The sequence below is a fragment of the Pelodiscus sinensis genome, chromosome 1 (genome assembly GCF_049634645.1).
Source record: "Pelodiscus sinensis isolate JC-2024 chromosome 1, ASM4963464v1, whole genome shotgun sequence".
In the NCBI taxonomy this organism is placed as follows: Eukaryota; Metazoa; Chordata; order Testudines; family Trionychidae; genus Pelodiscus; species Pelodiscus sinensis.
The window spans coordinates 40,692,011-40,712,712 of record NC_134711.1 but is presented as its reverse complement, the minus strand read 5'-3'; the positions used below and the strand labels follow the sequence as shown (position 1 = coordinate 40,712,712).

Below are 20,702 nucleotides of genomic sequence, written 5' to 3'. Positions count from 1 at the left end.
TCCTCCTAAGAGATAAGGCACCCCTTCTAACATTTTGTTGTCTGTCTCGTTCTGCAGGTGGTGAGGGCCATCAATTTGGAGCTGCTCAACAGGCTCGTCTGTCTAGCAGATCTGAACAGCGTCATGGCTGGCTTTGCTGCCCTTGGCTTCCCAAATTGTGGAGGAGCGCTCGATGGGACACACATTCCAATCCGTGCATCGCCCCATCGAGCAGCCCAATTCATTAACAGAAAGGGCTACTTTTCTATGGTCCTCCAGGCCCTGGTCGACCATCGTGGCCAGCTTTCTGACATTTGTGTTGGGTGGTCAGGGCGGGCACATGATGCCCACATCTTCAGGAACTCGTACCTCTACCGGAGGCTTCAGGCAGGAACATTTTTCCCGCATCACGACTTTGTGGTTGGGGATGTGCACATGCCAGTGTGCATAGTGGCTGATGCCGCCTACCCCCTGATGCCGTGGCTGATGAAGCCCTACACCGGCCACCTGGATGCGAGCAAGGAGCAGTTTAATGCTCACCTTAACTGGGCTCGCAACCAGGTGGAATGTGCATTCGGACGTTTAAAAAGCAGATTCCGGTGCTTGCTCACACGCCTAGACATGGGGGAGAGCAACATCCCTGAGGTGGTGGCCGCGTGTTGCGTTCTCCATAACCTGGTGGAGAGGAAAGGGGAGGCCTTCCTACCAGGGTGGGGTACAGGTGCTGATGGTCAGGAGAGGCACTTTGCCCAGCCCCGGACAGCTGCTATCCGCCAGGCTCACCGATCTGCTGTTTGCATACGGGAGGCCCTACGGGAGCAATTCTCAAGTGGAGGCCACTGACTCTACTGAGGGGCTTCTGCCTGGGGACTGGGCCCTGGCCCAATAGAAGCTTCCCTCCACAACCCATCTCCTGACTCTGTTTGGAGAAATAATAAACACCAGGGTTTGTCTCAAAATAATAAGTTCTGTTTTATTTTTTTAAATATCACTCACTGGAAAATAGTATAACTGTTGCAAACATAAAAAAGCTTTTGTTCATTTTTGATGTAGAAAATATACTTTCATGCCAAACTATGTACAATAAACATTTTGTTTAACACATTCCTTGTCATTTAACTGGGGTGATGGGGGTGCTTGAAACCTGGAGGGGGGAAGGGGACTTGAAACCTGGAGGGGGGAAGGGGATCAGGTTGCACGGTGCTTGCCTGATCTCAGTCTCCTGCTTGGGCCTCGTGTTCGGGGTTCACCATGGCCACGGGATCGGGTGGTGCGCCTGTCGGTTGGCTGGATAACAGCAGGTAGATGCTCTTGGGACTGGGAGGCCTGGGGGAGAGGAGGGCCAGGGGGAGAGAGGGGCTGGGGAACTGGGAGGGCTGGGGGAGAGGGAGGTCCAAGGGGGGAAAGGGATGCTGCTGTGGAAGGGGGGTTTGGTGGGGCAGGATCATGGGGTGCTGGAGGAGCAGGACCAGGCACAGGAGCAGGCAAGCCGCAGACCTCTCCGAGAGTGGCACTCAGGGACGTGCGCTGCTGGACCAGCTCCTCCATCAGCCGGTCATGCCACCGATCCTCTGCCTCCGCCCTCTCTCGCAGGATGGTGTTGAGCTCCTGCATGGCTTCCACATGCTGCCTCAGGATGTCTGCATACACACACCTGTGTCTGCGGCTCCCATGTCCCCGAGATGGAGGTGGGGCTGGGGTGCTGCGGCCCTCTTGCACGGCTGGTCCGGCTGTGGAGGAAAAGAGGAAGACACAATCAGTCATAAAAAACTGGACTATGTAGCACTTAAAATACTAACAGGATGGTTTATTAGGGGATGAGCTTTCGTGGCCCAGACCCACTTCCTCAGATGAGAGTAACATGGCTACATTTCTATCACAATCAGTCATGTGTGCAACAGCTGTCCAAAAGGGCATGCCCTCTCCTTGAGACAGGGGAATCAGACATTCTGAAGGTAACACCGTGTGTGACCTGGGCATCAGCCTGAGTATTACAGGTTTCCCTTGTGCATCACCCACTGTGCACGCACCTACCCGCCCCCCAACCTCACTGCACTCACCTGCTGCTTCATCTCCGGCGTCAGATGACACCTGGGAGGCCTCTGGGGTCTGTGTGACTGGCTCCAGGGTGAGGGTCACCGTCTCCTCACTGTCCTCCTCTGGCACCATGTCCCCATCTCCAGACTGCTCTGGGTCCTGCTCTGGCACGTCCACCACAGGGTCCGCCAAGCCTGACTGCACGAGACGCTGTGGTGTGCATGCTTCACCACCACCCAGGATCTGGTCCAGCTCTGTATAATAGGGGCAGGAGTGGGGGGCTGCCCCAGAACGGGAGCTATCCTCCCTGGCCTTCACGTATCCTTGGCGCAGCTCCTTAACTTTGGAGCGCACCTGGTCCTGGGTGCGGGGGTAGTGTCCTTTCTGGGCCAGGGCCTCTGCCATGCAGCCATAAATGTCTGCATTTCGCCGCCTGCTTTTTAGGGCTTCTAAGGCCTTCTCCTCTCCCCAGAGCTCGAGAAGGGTCTTGAGATCTGGCCCAGACCATGACGGTGCCCGGCGTTTGGAGCCCCTGGTTGGGTCCCCAGAAGGCTCGCTAGAAGGGCCAGAAGGGTCTTGGGGCTGGGACATGCTGCACTTAAATAGCCATGTGCTCTGGCTGCTTTGCTGCCACAAGTGGCTGTGAGGGTGCCTGTCCCTTTAAGAAATGGCTGCAGACAGGAACCAGAGACATGCAAGGCATGCCCCAGATTGTCCACCAGGACTTCTTCCTGGAGGCCATTATTTTCGAAAAAATGGCCTCCCCGCATCCACACTCACTTATTTTCGACAGATCTCCGTTGAAAAAGGCGTTCTTCCTCGTGCAATGAGGTTTACCGCCGTCGAAAGAAAAGCCGCGTTCTTTCGACTTAATTTCGAAAGAACGCGGCTGCACTCTAGACGCAGGTGAAGTTTTTTCAAAAAAAGGCTACTTTTTTCGAAAAAGCCCCTGAGTCTGGACACAGCCTAAATGCCAAATCAAAATATCCCAAAGTGTAGGTTTATCTGTGAGGGTATGTCTACACTACAGAGTTAGTTCGAACTAACTTAGTTCGAATTAGTTAATTCAAACTAAGCTAATTCGAACTAACGCGTCTAGAACTAAAAACTAGTTCGAATTAGCGTTTTGCTAATTCGAACTAGCAAGTCCACATTGAGTGGACCCTGAACAGGGCTTAAGGATGGCCGTAAGCAGTGCCAGCAGGGCATCAGAGGAGGACTTAGAGCGTGGAGATGCTGTCTCAGGCTAGCCGAGGGCTGCGCTTAAAGGGACCCGACCCCCACCCCAGACAGACAGTTCTCAGGAGTGCCCCGCTTGAAAACCAGTCCTGGCTTGGAGTGCCCGGAGTGCCCACACTGGGCACATCACAGCACTCGGCCATCAGCCCGGCTGCACTTGCCGCAGGCTGCCATCTGGGGAGAGGGGACAATTGGGGGGCTGCAGGAGAGCTTCCACCCCCAGAAGCCCGCAGAGCCAGCCCAGTCCTCCCCATCGGGGGCTCATACCCCATTCCTCCCTCACCTTCTTCCACTTACCCTTCCCTAGCCCCCCTTCCTGATGTACAAAATAAAGATAACGTTTCTTCCAACATTGACTCTGTCTTTATTGAACAAAACTGGGGGAGACTGGGAAAAGGAGGTGGGAGAGGGGAAGAGAAAGGCTGGAAGAGGGGAGGGCAACTAACATGATCAGGGGTTGGGAACAGGTCCCAGATGAAGAGAGGCTACAGAGACTGGGACTGTTCAGCTTAGAAAAGAGGAGATGGAGCGGAGACAGGATAGAGGTCTCTAAAAGCAGGGGTTGGGTGGAGAGGGTGCATACAGAAAAGTTCTTCATGAGTTCCCATAAAGAAGGACTAGAGGACACCAAAGGAAAGGAATAGGTAGCAAGCTTCAAACTAGTAAGAGAAAGTTGTTCTTCACAAAGCAAAGAGTCAACCTGTGGAACTCCTTGCTGCAGGAGGCTGTGAAGGCTAGAAATAGAACAGAGTTTAAAGGGAAGTGAGATCAAGTCATGGAGGTTGGGTCCATGGAGTAGTCTTAGCCAGGGGGTAGGAGTGGTGTCCCTGCCCAAAGTTTGTGGAAGGCTGGAGAGGGATGGCACAAGACAAATGGCTTGGTCACTGTCTTCGGTCCATCCCCTCCAGGGTCCCTAGAGTTGGCCGCTGTCTGCAGACAGGCTACTGGGATAGATGGACCTTTGGTTTGACCCAGGACGGCCATTGTAAGCTCAGGGCTCAGGGTCGGGGGTCTTAGTGGACCCCCTTGATTTTCATGCACACCTGCTCCTGGGTGGCCAGGCTGGCAGCTCTCCTGCCCTAGACGGCCACTTTCCTGTGCCTAGTGCAGAGATCGTGGACGAGGTCCACGATGTCTGCACTAGCCCAGGAAGGTGCCCGCCTCTTGCGGTCCCGGGCAAGCTCCCGGGAGCCGCCAGCCTGGTCCCGGGAAGAGGGGGTGGGCTGGGGGACATCGGGTGGGTGGCTCTGTGCCGTGCCAGGTGCAGGGTCTGCTGGCTGGGTGCTGGCTGGCTTGCCGCTGGCACGGGCACCGTAGCCAGCCCGTGCCCCTTTAAGGGGTCCGGGGCCGGGAGGGGGGCATAGAGTTTCCCTGGTGTTGGCCAGAGTGGCCACCAGGGAAACCTGGGGAGGACTAGCCTCCCACTAGTTCGAATTAAGGGGCTACACACCCCTTAATTCGAACTAGTAAGTTCGAACTAGGCTTAATCCTCGTAAAATGAGGTTTTCCTAGTTCGAACTAAGCGCTCCGCTAGTTCGATTTAAATTCGAACTAGCGGAGCGCTAGTGTAGCACCTATGAATGTTAGTTCGAACTAACGTCCGTTAGTTCGAACTAACATTGTAGTGTAGACATACCCTGAGATAAAGAAGCCATTCTCTTTTTAAGGGGCAAGGGACTGATTTATGAGTTTTGATCTCTTGGAGTTGGCAAAACAATATTGTAACTTGATAATGTTTTCCCTCTGTGTCCAGGAGCCAAGACAGAGACCAGGTTCCTACAAAAGATTTGAAACTGAGTCCTCACCCTAACACTCCCACGTCCTCTTGCTGGATTAACTGCAATAAAGGGAGAAGCCCTCCTGTCACCATAGCAAGTGTCTGTTCTATAGTGAAGTACTATTATGCTGCAGCTGAGCCACTGTCATGGTTTAACATAACAACAGCCATACTGGATCAGACCAAAGGTCCATCCAACCCAGTATCCTGTTTGCTGACAGTGACCAATACCAGATGCCCCAGAGGGAGGGAACACAACAGCTAATCATCACATGATCCCTCTCCTGTCATCCATTTCCAGACAAACAGAGGCTAGGGACACCATTCCTACCCATCCTGACTAATAGCCAGTGTTGGCCATAACCTCCATGAATCTATCTCGCTCTTTTTTGAACCCCGTTAAAGTTCTAGCCCTCACAACATACTCTGGCAAAGAGTTCCACAGGTTGACTGTGCTCTGAGTGAAGAAAACTTCCTTTTGTTCATTTTAAATCTGCTGCCTATTAATTTCACTTTTTGACTCCTAGTTCTTATATTGTGGGAATAAGTAAATAACTTTTCCTTATTCACTTTTTCCATGCCTGTCATGATTTTATAGAGCTCTCTCATATCCCCCTTAGTCTCCTCTTTTCTAAGCTGAAAAGTCCAAGTCTTTTTAATCTCTTCACTTAACCATTCAGTTAAGTGTAGACATAACATACATTTTCCCTATTTCCACCTCAGCAGTCCCTTTATATCAAGTTGTAGATCACTGAAACCTTTGGATTTGAGGTTAAAATATGCTACAATTGGTTTAAATGCTAGAAGAGACAACAGTTGAAAGGATGTTACAGAAATAAAAAATAATTACATGACGGCCATGATGAGTGTTTTATATAGATACTTTTCTACAGACACTGAGCAATTTTCATCTGTGCACTGCAACTGTATACTCACTTACTCAATTTTCATTAGTTAAGTTGTTATAATTAATAATTCAAGCTTCATATGATCTACTTTCCAAATACCGACATAACAAAGTTCTATAGTAATGTGTTTAAGGCTTCTGCTAGAGTTCATATTACAGTATCAGTAGTCTATGTTTATAGCAATGACTGAAGTTTGTTAGTTGCAGACTCAAAGAATAGTCTTTTGTACTTTAAATTACTCTGACGTAATTAAAGTACTAATTTACGTTGCCACTTTCATGAGGGCTTTACCAGTTAGTTAAATTTCAGTACATTTAACATGGCTTTATCTATTTACTCTGCCTTCTGCAAGCTTTTTCATAGCTACAGTGTATCAATTTATATCACACATTAATTCCTAACTGTACTTAGAAATTACATAGCACTTTATATTTTCAAAGCACTGTACAAATGTATCTTGAAGTTGGCAATCCACAGTGCCTTCCATCCTGATTTCTTTCTCTTTTCATAGACTCAGATATCTGAATGGGTTAGTGTCATCCTGCCCAGATGGTCCTGAAATATGTCCATTTACAGAATGCATACTGTAGCGTGTCAGTGCAGCATTGGAATTATTCTCTAAAGTGCTTGACTATTTAGAATAATATTTTTTACAATATCAGTGCACTTTGCACACATCCTCATTACATGCCTGTGAAGTAGGCAGGTAAATATTATGAACTCATATTATGGATGGGATAATACACACTGGCTGTGTCTACATTGGCACCCCTTTCCAGAAAAGGGATGCTAATGTAGACTTTGGAATAAGCAAATCCGCGGGGGATTTAAATATCCCCCGCGTCATTTGCATTAACATGGCTGCCGCTTTTTTCCGGCTTGGGGAAAAGCCGGAGAAAAGCGCCAGTCTAGACGTGATTCTCCGGAAAATAAAGCCTTTTCTGGAGGATTTCTTATTCCTACAAGTAGTTGAAAGGATACAAGTAGGAATAAGAAATCCTCCAGAAAAGGCTTTATTTTCCAGAGAATCACGTCTAGACTGGCGCTTTTCTCCGGCTTTTCCCGAAGCCGGAAAAAAGCAGCAGCCATGTTAATGCAAATGCCGTGGGGGATATTTAAATCCCCCGTGGATTTGTCTATTCCAACGTGCTACATTAGCATCCCTTTTCCGGAAGGGATGCCAGTGTAGACGTAGCCACTAAGTCATAAAGTGAGACAATGACAGAATATAAGAACATAACATAAGAACGACCATATTGGGTCAGACCAAAGGTCCATCTAGCCCAGTAGCCTGTCTGCCAACAATAACAAGCACCAGGTGCCCCAGAGAGGGTGGACCGAAGGCAATGATCAAGCAATTTGTCTCCTGCTATCCTTCTCCAGCCTCTGACAAACAGAGGCCAGTGACACTATTTCTATCCCCTGACTAATGGACCTAACCTCCATGAAATTATCTAGTTTCTCTTTAAACTCTGTTATAGTCCTAGCCTTCACAGCCTCCTCTGGCAAGGAGTTCCATAGGTTGACTACACGCTGTGTGAAGAAGAACTTTCTTTTATTAGTTTTAAACCTGCTACCCATTAATTTCATTTGGTGTCCTCTAGTTCTTCTATTATGGGAACTAATAAATAACTTTTCTTTATCGGCCCTCTCCGCACCACTCATGATTTTATATACCTCTATCATATCCCCCCTCAGTCTCTTCTTTTCTAAACTGAAAAGTCCCAGTCGCTTTAACCTCTCTTCATATGGGACCCATTCCAAACCCCTAATCATTTTAGTTGCCTTTTTCTGAACCCTTTCCAAGGCCAAAATATCTTTTTTGAGTTATAGATGATGTAAGCAGGATCTGAAGGAAGTGTCCCTTACATCTTGAAGTGTGGAGAGACCCTGGATGTATCTATGTAAATTTTGTTTACTTCTACTTTTGTTTAGTTTTGTTAAATATTCAGCTGATGGAGCAGTGTTTTTCTCATTGTAATCAACTTGGCTGGTGTTGGATCACAAAGTATGATAACACATATATGGCTGTGTCTACACTGCACCCCTTTTCCAGAAAAGGGATGCAGATGAGACAAGTCGGAATTGCAAATGAAGCAGGGGATTTAAATTTTCCCCACTTCAGTTATATAAACATGGCTGCCGCTTTTTTCCAACTCGGGACTTTGCAGGAAAAAAGCGCCAGTCTAGACGGGGATCTTTCGGAAAATAAAGCCTTTTCCGAAAGGTCCCTTATTCCTCTTTAAAATAAGGAATAAGGGACCTTTTGGAAAAGACTTTATTTTCCGAAAGATCCCCGTCTAGACTGGCACTTTTTTCCGGCAAAGCCCCAAGCCGGAAAAAAGCAGCAGCCATGTTTATACAAATGAAGCAGGGAAAATTTAAATCCCCGCTTCATTTTAAATTCTGACTCGTCTCAGCTGCATCCCTTTTCCGGAAAAGGGGTGCAGTGTAGACACGGCCATAAAGTATATAACACTACATGCAGGAATTGGGAAATTAGGGTTGCCAGGTGTCCGGTTTTGAACCGGACAGTCCGAATTTGAGCTTTCTGTTCGGGAAACAAATTGAGAAAATACCAGACATATAAATGTCCGGTATTTTCTAATTAAGTAAGTTTTATTATTATCATGAGTATCATCACACTGCATGAGCATGTCTACCAGCCAGGCAGTATGCAACTACACAGTAGAGAGGAGGGGGGCGGGGCCAGGGACGGGGCGGGATGGAATCCCTGGGGCCGGAGTCTCCCATGCGCCTTGCCAGGACCATGCGCAGGACGGGCAGCACCCCGGGATCTGCGTGCACCCGGGCCAGCCCTGCTCCCTGTTGGCCAGGTCCTTCCCCACTGCTTCTCCCTCCCCTCTGATCAGCCCCGTTCCCCCCAACCCCCTCCTGGCCTGCCCTGCTCCCTGCTGGCCAGTTCCCCCCTGGCCAGGCCCGCTCCCCCCAACCTCCTCCCGGCCAGCCCTGCTTCCCGCTGGCTGGTTGCCTCCCCTCCTCCCCCGCCGATCTCCCCCGACCAGCCCCGCTCCCCACAACGTCCTCCTGGCCAGCCCCACTCCCCTCCCGGCCATTCCCCTCCCCCCCCCCCCCCCCCGATCTGAGATCAAGTGTGTCCGGTATTTTTTTGAAACCCTCTGGTAACCCTATGTGAAACATGATCACCAATGCTTGTAACTATTGTGGGAGTACAGAAAAGCCCCACACTGTTTAACCCAGTTCAAAAAGAGAGAGACACTGTCAGGCTGTGTCTACACTGGTGCGATCTTGCACCAAAACGGCCGCTTTTGTGCAAAAACATGCTGCCTGTCTACACCGGCGGGGAGTTCTTGCGCAAGAACACTGATGTTCTAATGTGTGAAATCAGGGCTTCTTGCGCAAGAATTATGATGCTCCCGCTCAGGAATAAGCCCTCTTGCACAACTGTTCTTGCGCAAGAGGCCAGTGTAGACAGGCAACATGAATTTCTTGTTCAAGAAAGCCCTATGACTAAAATGGCCATCGGAGCTTTCTTGCGCAAGAGAGCGTCTACACTGGCACAGATGGTCTTGCACAAAAGCACATATCTTGTGCAAAGGCACATGCCAGTGTAGACACTCTCTTTCACTAATACTTTAACGTAAGAACTCTTCATTAAAGAGTATTTGCGCAAGATCATGACAATGTAGACATAGCCTCAGTGTAAAAAAAACTTGGATGGACAAGGGCTCTACTGCCAGAGCTCTGTGAAGTTAAGTGGGGAGGTCAGGACTCTGAATCAGCAGGATACATTACTGATTCAACCTGTTTTACCCCACTGTTTAAATGATAGAGCTAAAATAGGCACCACAGGAAGTCTCTTTTATTATTTTAAATTTACTGCAGAGGATGCTGAAATTTCTTGTGGCTGGACTGTGCTTTGGGCCAAGAGCTAAAATCACTGGTTTTTGTCTAGAGCCAAATCCATCACAAGCTGGCAGAAGCAGCGAGTGGTTGGCTGGTGAACCAGAGGGAGCAGCAACAAGCAAGCTGCTGGCAAGGCAGCTGTCAGGAGCAGCGGACAGCCAGCAGGGTGACCAGCAGGAGCAGTGGGTGGGTGGCAGGGCGAGGGTAGCATGATGAGCAGCCAGCAGAGCAGAGGTGGCATGACAAGCAGCCAGAAGATGGTGTCGGCATGATGAGCGGCCAGCAGAGAGCAGTGAGCAGGCTGATGACACCCCCCTTCCATCCCAACTCAGGATGGGAGGCGAACTCTGCAGATGCATCTCTAAAGACTACGTTTGCCTTGACCAAGGGCAGCAACTGTGAGTGGGGTGCAGAGAAAGGTTGGGTGTGTGAAGGGGACATTTACATTGCTGGACTTAAAAACCTGAGAGAAAAAGGACCTTGCCCAATCTACTTGGGACAGGACTTTTACTCATGGTTTTGAACTCTGGGTTGTTTTCCCACATTAATGTCAAGTTACTTCCATCCCTTTTATTAAAAGTTCTTTTGTAAACTCAGACTCTGTGCTTGCGAGTGGGGAAGCATTGCCTCCCAGAGGTGTCCAAGGGTGGTGTGTGAATTTCCTAGGTTATTGAGTAGGGGCTCGAGCCAGTTCTGTGTTGGATGGATAGAGAGGTACTCCTAGATGTTGAACCCTGCTCTGGCTGCTGCTGGCTTCACCTGGCAGAAGGGTTACAACTAGAACTCAGGAGCTGCTTGCTTCCATCCCTAAAATCTGTCCATTAAATCACACTGCTCTATAAAATTGGCTATTGCTTGACTTCATTCACAGATTTCAGCTAATTTTGTTGGAAAGAAATAAACATTGTCTTTAAATGATTAGGCCATGGTGAAGTAGAAAACATTTATAATTTTATAACTATTATATGCCTCTCAGTGTACCCTGGTGATATAGCCCTTCCTGAATGCACAGTTAGATGAAAGGAACTGGTAACAAAACTAGTCAGGAAAGATAAAGCAGTGACCAAGAAAATGGACTTCCTCTCAAACACAGTAGCTAAGTTTATATCCTTGAGGAGGGATAAAATAAATAATAAATCATACTTTGTTCTGGAGAAGCTGCTGATGTATTACTGCATACTGCTACTGACTGAAGGCTCCCTGTGGGAAACTTGTGCAGGTGCCAAGCCAGCTGGCCAACTCAGAAATTTGGCTAGCAGCCAGAGGGATGTAATGTGATGCCTACCTAGGAGGTGGAGCAGGATCTTGCCTGGTGTTTGTAGTTCAGGTAATAACAAGCATCATGGAATCAGGCACCTGCACAAGGGTAAAGCAGGAATAGGAGCCAAACTGAAGGTCAGAACTGCAGTCAGAAGTAAGAGGGGTAAATCAGAGTCCTAGTCAGGGATGTCACCAGGAGTTGGAGCTAGGACTCAGAAACCAGAATGGATAAGGGAGCCTGTGGCTGGGGCAAGAAGCACTGCTGCAGGCATAGCTCACATTAAGCAGTGGCTGTACTACTGCTGTTGCAAGCCTTAAATAACATCTTTTGGCCTCTCTACCCAATCAGGAAGCACAACCATTTGGAGGGGGCTTATTGGGCTCCATTGAGCTTGCTGGGTTGCCTACGGAGCAGGCTGGAAGCCAAATTTGCCCCATGACATGTAACTCAGAGATCCAGTCAGGAAATTATTGGTCCACAGGTACTTTTCTCAAAGAGCTGTAGAGGCATAGGCCTGCCACTTAATAGGAATGCACTCAGAGACTGAAAGAGGGTCTCAGAAGGGGTAATTTACCAGGAATCATGACAATCAGGAATATATGCTGACATTGAAGCCAACACTGCAGATTCATCTCTTACCATTAGGAATGTATGTTTCCATGTCGTTTGCTTACCTCTTGTAGCCAAAACAAGATGGCAAAGGCACAGAAAAGGGGTAAGACCTTTGTAGTCTTAAAATATTTGTATTTTAAATCTTTGTAGTCCTAAAATATTTCCAAATTTTAAAACCTTTGAAGTCCTAAAGTATTTCCCAATGTTCAACCATATTTCCATTGTCTGAATATTTTCTAGTTGTTCCTCTTGCACTCCCCTTGATTCCATGAAAATCATGCTGACTGGCATCTTCAGACTTATCACATGCAGCAATTTACACATCTGTGTTTTCTGGATACACCTCTATGTGTGGCTTGTGCCCTTCTCCCTGGTGAGCAAAGCATCCATTTCCCAAATATGCTGTAAAACTCTTCACTTGATTCTACTCTGTTAGAGCAAACAGTTGTTTTGTTCTGATCTATCCTGGTAATATTTTCTCTTCCCAGGAAGATTGGCAATTACAGTCCTGAACCTCTTCTCCCCTGCAAGCTCTTTCAGCAAACTTGATCAACAGATATCTGAGACAACATCAAGAATTTCCATTTGCTCCAGCTACCCTGGGGTTGTGTTAAAATCTTAAAATGCCTTTGCTGATGCTGTCAACAGCATTTCAGCTTTGGCAGCATCATGCAGTTCTTTTGCATCCTTCCATGAAGGATCTTTTGGAAGTCTTAGCACTAACAGTAGTCAGATTTTGTGCTCTCTTATTTCAACAAACTGACAGGCAGGCTCTAATTTTTTTAAGCTAAGTATTGTACGTTGTGGACAAGTGTGAGAAGAATGTAATCTTTTTTCTAAACTGTAATCTTTTTTCTAAACTGTAATGTGTGTGTTGAGAAAATCTTTGGTAAAGATTTGTGTAGCACCATTGAGGGAAGTGATATACAAACACATAGATAGACATGGTCCCTCACAAACTAAATAGACCAAATAAACAGAACGCAAGGAAAATATCAAACATGCATGTCTTATGTTCTAGCAATATATTTTCCCACAACCTTCCTCCTTGATTGTTGACCATGTGTTCAGGCCATCTACACTACCACTGTTGATCACTGTCCTCTTTAAAAGTGTTTCTATATATCCAAGCAAATATCAGTGCCAGACCTTCTTTTGTAAAAGACAATTAATTGCATAGTGTTCACTTATTCATATTAATATACCTTTCCCTTTGGTGCAGAAGGTTGCCTCTCCAAACTGTTCAGTATTTTTGACATATTTTAGGCCTTATAAACAAGCCTGCTGATGAGGAGAAAAGGGGGCAGTTGTCCTGGGACCTGGCAAAGGAGCTTGGGACTCTCAGCCACTGCTACTTCCCTGAGCCCTTCCTCTTGCTTCTGCCCTGACTCCTTCTCCCCCGCCCCACCTCCAGCCCCCTGCCCTGAAGAACCTGAGCAGTGCCTGGTAAATCTTCTAGTAATATATACATTAGAAGTGACAACTGACAGCAATCCATTCCACTCAAGAAGGAACTACTTCTGCTCCTTCCCCAGACATTTTTTAACATGCAGATCAGAGATTAAGCATGTTTTTTAAAAGGATTTCAGAATACTGCAAATCTTCAGTTAAGTATCTCAACTCAAAGCAAATGTCACTCAAGTGATTTCTCTCCATTCTCCTAGTATATATCTATTTGTATCTGCAATGGCTGAATTTTACATTTAATTTCTAAAAAATACTATAATTTTTTCTATGAAGTTAGAGGCATCATTTTAATAACTGAACATGAAGAGAAAAGAAATTCAGGACATTTTACAGGGAAGATATCTCTTCCAAGTTCCTTTGAAAATAACTATTACCTATATATCCTTCCACCAGGTGGTGATGTTCATGCTTTAGCAGATGATGGTGCATCAGTACTATTTGAAGCAGCTGGAGGAGGTAATCCAGACTGTATAGCTCTTCTTTTAGAATATGGAGGAAGTGGTAATGTGCCTAATAAGGCAGGACAGCTCCCTATACACAAAGCAGCTTATGAAGGACATTATCTGTGAGTATAATTGTAGGTTTCATATACTCCACTATAATTCTGCAACTAGCACTACATCACAGTAATGAAGATTTAATTTAAAAGTCCAAATTTAAAGGTCATATTTGACAACTATGTATATTAGTTTTAATTAAATCTTATATGTGGCTTCAGCATATGCAATAGAAAATATAAAACAAAAACCTAGCAGAACTAAAAGGAAGTCACTGGGACAATCTGTGCTGATTTAACTCATTTCCTTCAAAAGGGTTCCAGATGGTATAAATCGGTATAGATATTTTTCTTTTGGGATTGTTTGGGAATAAATGAACACGGTTTCTGACTAACTACAGAGGTGAAATGTTTAATTAGGTCACAACTGGACGTTCTGTTTTCATGAGGCTGGAAAGGGGTTGATGTCTGGGTGAATTTTAGTTGGAGTCTGGGGAGGGGACTGATGCGTGGGTGGATTTTAGCCAGATGAAAATTTTCTTCATGATCTTTTTAGGTCACTGAAATATCTAATACCTGTTACATCAAAGGCTGCAATCCAGAAAAGCGGGTTAAGCCCCATTCACTCAGCAGCAGATGGCCAGAATGTTCAGTGCCTGGAACTCCTCATTGAAAATGATTTTGATGTCAATACTCTTCTGGCTGAACACATTTCTGAAAACTACGATGATGAAAGGAAAACAGCACTCTATTTTGCTGTTTCTAACAATGACATTCTCTGCACAGAAGTGTTACTCAAAGCTGGTGCAAACCCAAACAAGGATCCTCTAAATTGTCTTCTTGTAGCACTGAGAGCTGGCAACCATGAAATCGTACGGTTGCTTCTATCTTATGGAGCAAATGTCAATTGCTACTTCATGCTTGTGAATGACACTCATTTCCCCAGTGCTATTCAGTATGCTTTGAATGATGAGGTAATGCTGAGGCTTTTGTTAAATCATGGATATAAGGCAGAGAGGTGTTTTGACTGTATGCATGGCGACATCTTTGGAAGTTCTTTTCTGTGGTCACTTCCAGAAGAGGAGGTGTTACCAGGATGGACATCTTGTGTAATAAAAGATACTCCAGTAAGCACATTCCCCATTTTCTACTCTTTTTCATTTTTCTCTTCAGGGTAACCTTGCTTTACATTTATTTCATATTTTAAATCAGACATTAAGATGTCATGATGCTAGCATACTTGTTGACCCTACACCGCCTCCTCTCCCATACACACAAAATAACCATTCTTCAGTTTTTATTCTGGGATAAAGAAAACACATGTAGAATCATTTTACTTTTGCAACTGTGTCAGAGCTAGTAAGAAGGAAATATTGACTAGCAATTTTAAGGGAGGAGGATGGAAGGCAGGAAAATGGGTTCTATTCCCAACTCAGCCAATTATTTGCCAGTATATTTTGGGTTAAATCACTTAGGGCATGATCCTGCATACTCTTAAGTATGTGACTATCTACTCATGTGGTAAACCTATCTAAATCAATGGATTTACTCACACAGAGTCGCCAGGAATGAGATGCTAGGCCAAATTTATGAAAGTCCAGATTTTTGGTGTCCAGCTTGAGCTGTCCAAGGCCTCATTTTCAGAGCCTGTGAGAACCCACAACTTTGACTGAAGTCAAGTGGGAGCTGTGCATACTGAGCACTTCTGAAAATCAGTACTTGGGTATCCCAATAAATCAGACTCCTAAAGTTAGTGTGTGTGGGGGGGAGGGGGGGAAGAATAAAAATGTAAGAATTAACCTGTCTATACTTCAGATTCCACCTATAGATAGAATAATAATATCTACCTGTCACAAGGGGGCTGGGAGACTTGCTTTATTGATGTTTGGATAAGGCTTTGAAATCCTCAGATGAAAGACTGTGTAGTATGGAAATGCAAAGCATATAAAATGGGGCCAATACAATTAAATGCAGTACTTATGACATACCATTCTTAGACCATTTATATGTTTTGTATATAATGATGGGTTTAAAAGAAAAAAATATAATTGCATTTGGTACCAATCCCTTTTTTTACTGAAGTCAATGATGAAATTCCCATTCAGTGGAAGTAGATGCCTTTTTGGATTCTGCTACCAGCAGGCATTCCCACATAATTAGAGTTAGGCCTGCTAACACGGGAGGCAAAAGGAGCAACTGCCTTGTGGCTCGGTGAAACAAAAGAACCCAGAGCTCTTAGCCACCACTGCCGCTACTGCAGCAGCGGGCAGGGCCTTTAAATCTCTGCTGGAGCATGTACATGGTGCACTCCAGATAGCACTGAGGGCTGCCTGGGGGAGGTGCCATGCTCTCCAGGTGGCACTGAAAACTGCCTAGCTCCAGTCCCACCCCCTCCATCTGAGGCCTGGCCTTTTCTGCAGGTGCTGTGTGCCCCCGTTCCTCACTTTGCCCAGGGTCCAGTGAAGCTATCAGGAGGCATTAAGTTGTTATTGGTAACACACATAACTATTATTAGTGACACACACATGAGGATTTTATAATTTGGATGCTTTTTGATCAAAGATTTCCAAGGGTAACAGATTATATCATAGACTATTTTGAGATTCCCCCAAACCCATTTTTCAGTGATATCTTCAAGCAAATTTTCAATACAAAGAATATTCAAAAATGTGGAGTTATGATAGTAGTAGATAAAAATGAGGAACACCTAAGAATTAATGTACTCAAGGTTTTTCCCTGGGTGTAAGGTTGTTTGTACAATAATCATCAGCATACATGCAATGAAAGCTTAATTTTTTAAAGAGAGATGTTTAACTCTACTCCTAAAACCAAAGTCAAATAAAACAATAGAAGTTATTAAGATATTGTTATCTTTGACATTTTGAAAAGTGGCCTTCAGGTTTCTGTCCAATCAAATAAAGAAGTGTAAATTAGAGAAGGTTGGAGATGACTTTTTAAGTCATCCATTACATCCACATGAGGCATCAGTATAGGACTGTTGTTTACAGGTCATTTCTATTAATACATTCTTTAAAATTGCATCACTTTGTCATTAATGAAGGTGGGTTTTAAGAGAAATCTATTTTTCCTTTCAGTTCTGTGACTTTATTACTGTTCCGTGGTTGAAACATTTAGTTGGAGAAGTGATTCGTATTTTGATAGACTATATGGATTATGTTCCTTTGTGCTCAAAACTTAAGGTTGTCCTAGAAGCACAGAAAGAATGGCCAGAGATTCGTCAGATATTAGGTAAACATCTAACATTAATTTAATGATTTGATCCAGTATGAAAGGTTTGTAAAAAAACATTGCTATAATTGCCAGACTACGTCTAATTCTAATGTGTTATATCTGAATCACCAAGTCTAAAAGCCAGTTCCTAATCCCAGCTCTCCGATTGGGGCAGATCCTCAGGTATAATCAGTCAAGGTGCTACAAGGCTACTCATTTTTAAAGTTACAGACCAACATGGCTACCCATCTGAGAAATAATTCCATTGACATCACTGCATTAGCAATTTATACTAGTTGAGGATCTGCCACACTCAGTATCTTGTTCTGGGGAAGCCCTATTTATTTCATTATGATATTTATAATCGCTGTTTAGAACTTGCAATAACTCAAACACGCAGGATGTAATACTGCACTTTCAAGTGTTATTGTGTCAGTGGGAATCAAAGGTACTGATTATAAGATGTTAGTACATAAAATCACAATCAGTGAGGCTGACAGTCTTACCTGGCCTCTGGGCAAGGCTGGGGACACAGCTCCATGTCCCTGGACAGGACATAGCAGAAGAGGCAGGGCTGGAGCTAGCTTCCTCCAGACAGCCTCAGTGCTGCCCAGAGCACACAGTGCAGGCCTCTGCTGGCAATTTAAAGGGCCCAGGACTCTGGCATCGGCCAGGAGCCTTGGGACCTTTTTAACTGCTGGGCCAGTGGGGAATTTTGACCACTTGTCAGAGGGCTGGATCACCATTTAGAACTTAACTAAAATAAATAAGCGTATCAATTAAAAATAGGGAAAATATAATGATCATCCCATATGAAAATAAGTACAATAAAATTGGCCACTGGATGTCACTATTGCTTCACAAGTCTCAAGCAGGTAGCCTGGTTAGTCTGTAACTTTAAAAACAACAAGTAGTCCTGTGGCACCTTAGTGTACATTTACGGGACAAAGTTGAATTAAGATACGCAACTTCAGCTACGTTAATTGTATGGCTGAGGCTGAAGTAGCTTAACTCAGGTTTTTTAGCTGTCCACGCTGCAGGAAATCGAAAGGAGAACACTCTTCCTTTGACTTCCCTTACTCCTCGTGGAAGCAAGACTACTGGAATCAACTGGAGTGTCCCTCTCAGTTCAAATTAGCTGTCTTAACTAGACCAGATAATTTGAACCCTGGAAGATCGACAGCAGAAGCTTTGATCTTCCTCTGAAGTATAGAGGTACCTTTAGGGTACTTCTAGACAGCGGCACTATTTTGGGATATTTGCAATATTGCAAAATAACTATTTTGCATCTTTTGAACAAGCCCATTATTTCAAATTATCTTTCAAAAGAACAGGCATGCTATTCCGAACTCCATGTAAACCTCACTCCATGAGGATTAAGGGATGTTTTGGAATAGTGATTTATTTTGAAATTTGGTTCTGTCTATACAGTGCCAAATTTTGAAATAAGCTATTTCAAAATACACTCGAAATAAGCTATGCAATTTGCGTAGCCCAAATTGAATAGCTTGTTTCGAGATAAGGGTTCAGTGTAGACACAGCCTTAAAGACTAACAAAAATATATAGTATCACAAATTTTGTGGGTAAAACCACTTCATCAGATGATGAGCTGGAGTGGAAATAACAGAACCAAGATATTTATAATCAAGGAGGAAGAAAAAAAATACCTGTCTATTGTAGGACCAGTGCTAACGAGGCTAATTAAGTGGGCTGGGAGTGTCCCATTCTTAGCTTTTGATGTAAAAATGCATTTGTTAGAGATGGGGAGACTGGTTTTATATGGTGACATCCAGTTAATTTCTTTGTTCAAGCCCAGGGAAACAGTGTCAAATTTGTATTTAAAGGTCAATTCCACACTCTAAGTAATTGGCTGGTGAAAATTCCTTTTTAGAAGAATGGCTACTTTTGAATCCATGACTGAATGACTATGAAGGTTAAAATGTTCCCCTACAGGTTTATGTGTGTTACCATTTTTTATGTCTGATTTGTGTTTGGTCAGTTTTAAAGAAGTAGATTTCCAGAAATCCTTGTTGAGCCTTTCTTAAAGTAGTAGATTACCATCCGCCATATGTTTCTCTCATTATTTTTCAGAGAATCCTCGCCCATTAAAGCATTTGTGCCGCCTGAAAATACGTAAACTGATGGGACTAAGGAGGCTACAGAAACAAAGATCAATGGCGAGACTTCCTCTTCCACCTGTACTCAAGGGCTATATCCTATTTAAAGAATATGATCTTTATGGAAAAGGGCTAAATTTAGCCTAGATTTAAAGAAGTTGTTTAAAACTTGTAAAATTCTTTAGAATTTTTGGCTAGATTGAGAATTATTTAGTATTGTTTTATTTACTTAAAACAGTTGATATTTGCTGTAAGGGCAAGTCTACACTGCAGGGCTAAAGTAAAATAAGCTATGCGTCTTGAGCTATGTCAATTGCGTAGTTTAAGTCAAAATGGCTTAATTCAGCTTTTGGCTCTGTCTACACAGCAGGAAGTTGAAGGAAGAACATGCTTCCTTCAACTTCTCTTACTCCTCAGGAAATGAGAGTTACAGGAGTCGGAATAAGAAGTCCTCCATCTCGACATTATTTTGAAGTAACAACTTGCTGTGTAGACGTACCCTAATAGGTCTTTTACGAGAAAATCCTTTTTAAAGAACATAGCATGTAAGACTCAGGGTTTTTTTTCTGTTTTTACTTAACATTATGGCATGCAATATGATATTTTAAGAGCATGGAGAAGGAGATGATAGTCATTGTGCAACCCAGAACCTCTTGAATTGGATTTTAGGTGAGTAATACGTACACTTCAACCTGGGAAAAAAGCATATTTAATATCTATTGCAAACAGAGTTGTCTTAGTGGTTTCTCTATGGAATATGATAATAGATCAAGTTTAAAATGCTAGTTTATTTTTAAAAGTGTATATGTAAAAATTAGATGTACGATGAAAATAAAAATGTTCCCTGTTTCATTTGTATAACAACACTTAACTGAGCAACCTTTTATGTATTTGGCTTGAAATGTAATATATTTTCCATTTTAAATCATGGTCCTACTGTTAAATGCTCCAAAATAATAAAACAATTATTTTTATTTAGATTTAAAGAAACATAGAATCATAGAACACTAGAACTGGAAGGGACCCCGAGAAATCATCAAGGCCAGTCCCTGTCCCCCCAGCAAGTCCCAGTACTGACTAGACCAGTGGTTCTTAACCTTGGGTGCACGTACCCCCTGGGGGTATGAGATGCCCTTTCTGGGGATGCGAGACATGCCAGATTTTTATGATATATGTTAGGTTTAAAACTGACCTACTTCAACGATTTTTAATAAGGGGTGTGAGAACATATTTTGAGGACCAAAGGGGTACAGGCTGCAGTAAGGTTAAGAACCATTGGTCTAGACCATCCCTGAGGGTATGTCTACACTAGCTCGTTAATTCGAACTAGGTAGGCAAATCAGGCAACCAGAGTTGCAAATGAAGCCCGGGATTTAAGTATCCTGGCTTTATTTGCATGTTCCCATCCTTAGTTCAGATTAACTGTTACTCCTCGTGGAATGAGGTGTAACAGTTAATCCAAACTAAGGATTTAGTTCGGATTAACTTTAAACTGCCACATGTAGCCGCAGGCAGTTTGTTCGAACTAAGGGGATTTAAAAATGGCGGCCAGATGGGAACATGCAAATAAAGCCCAGGATATTTAAATCCTGGGCTTCATTTGCAACTCCGGTTGCCTGATTTGCTTACCTAGCTTGAATTAACGAGCTATTGTAGACATACCCTGATAGACGTCTATCTAACCTGCTC

The 20,702-nt window shown here is 44.3% G+C and overlaps 1 protein-coding gene across 8 annotated transcripts in view; it reads left to right on the top strand.

The window, feature by feature from the left end:
• ASB15 (ankyrin repeat and SOCS box containing 15) overlaps positions 1–20,702 on the top strand; it is a 55,234-nt gene that overhangs the window by 26,044 nt on the left and 8,488 nt on the right. For 6 of the 8 annotated variants that reach the window (XM_075928586.1, XM_075928624.1, XM_075928576.1 and 3 more), the window contains 4 exons: positions 13,562–13,733; positions 14,221–14,791; positions 16,760–16,913; positions 18,988–19,682. In XM_075928586.1, coding sequence (XP_075784701.1) covers positions 13,562–13,733; positions 14,221–14,791; positions 16,760–16,913; positions 18,988–19,160 — 1,070 coding nt within the window. In that variant the 3' untranslated portion in view covers positions 19,161–19,682. Of the gene's footprint in view, positions 1–13,561; positions 13,734–14,220; positions 14,792–16,759; positions 16,914–18,987; positions 20,599–20,702 lie in introns of those variants that run through there. The other 2 variants (XM_075928580.1, XM_075928617.1) reach the window with 2 other exon arrangements.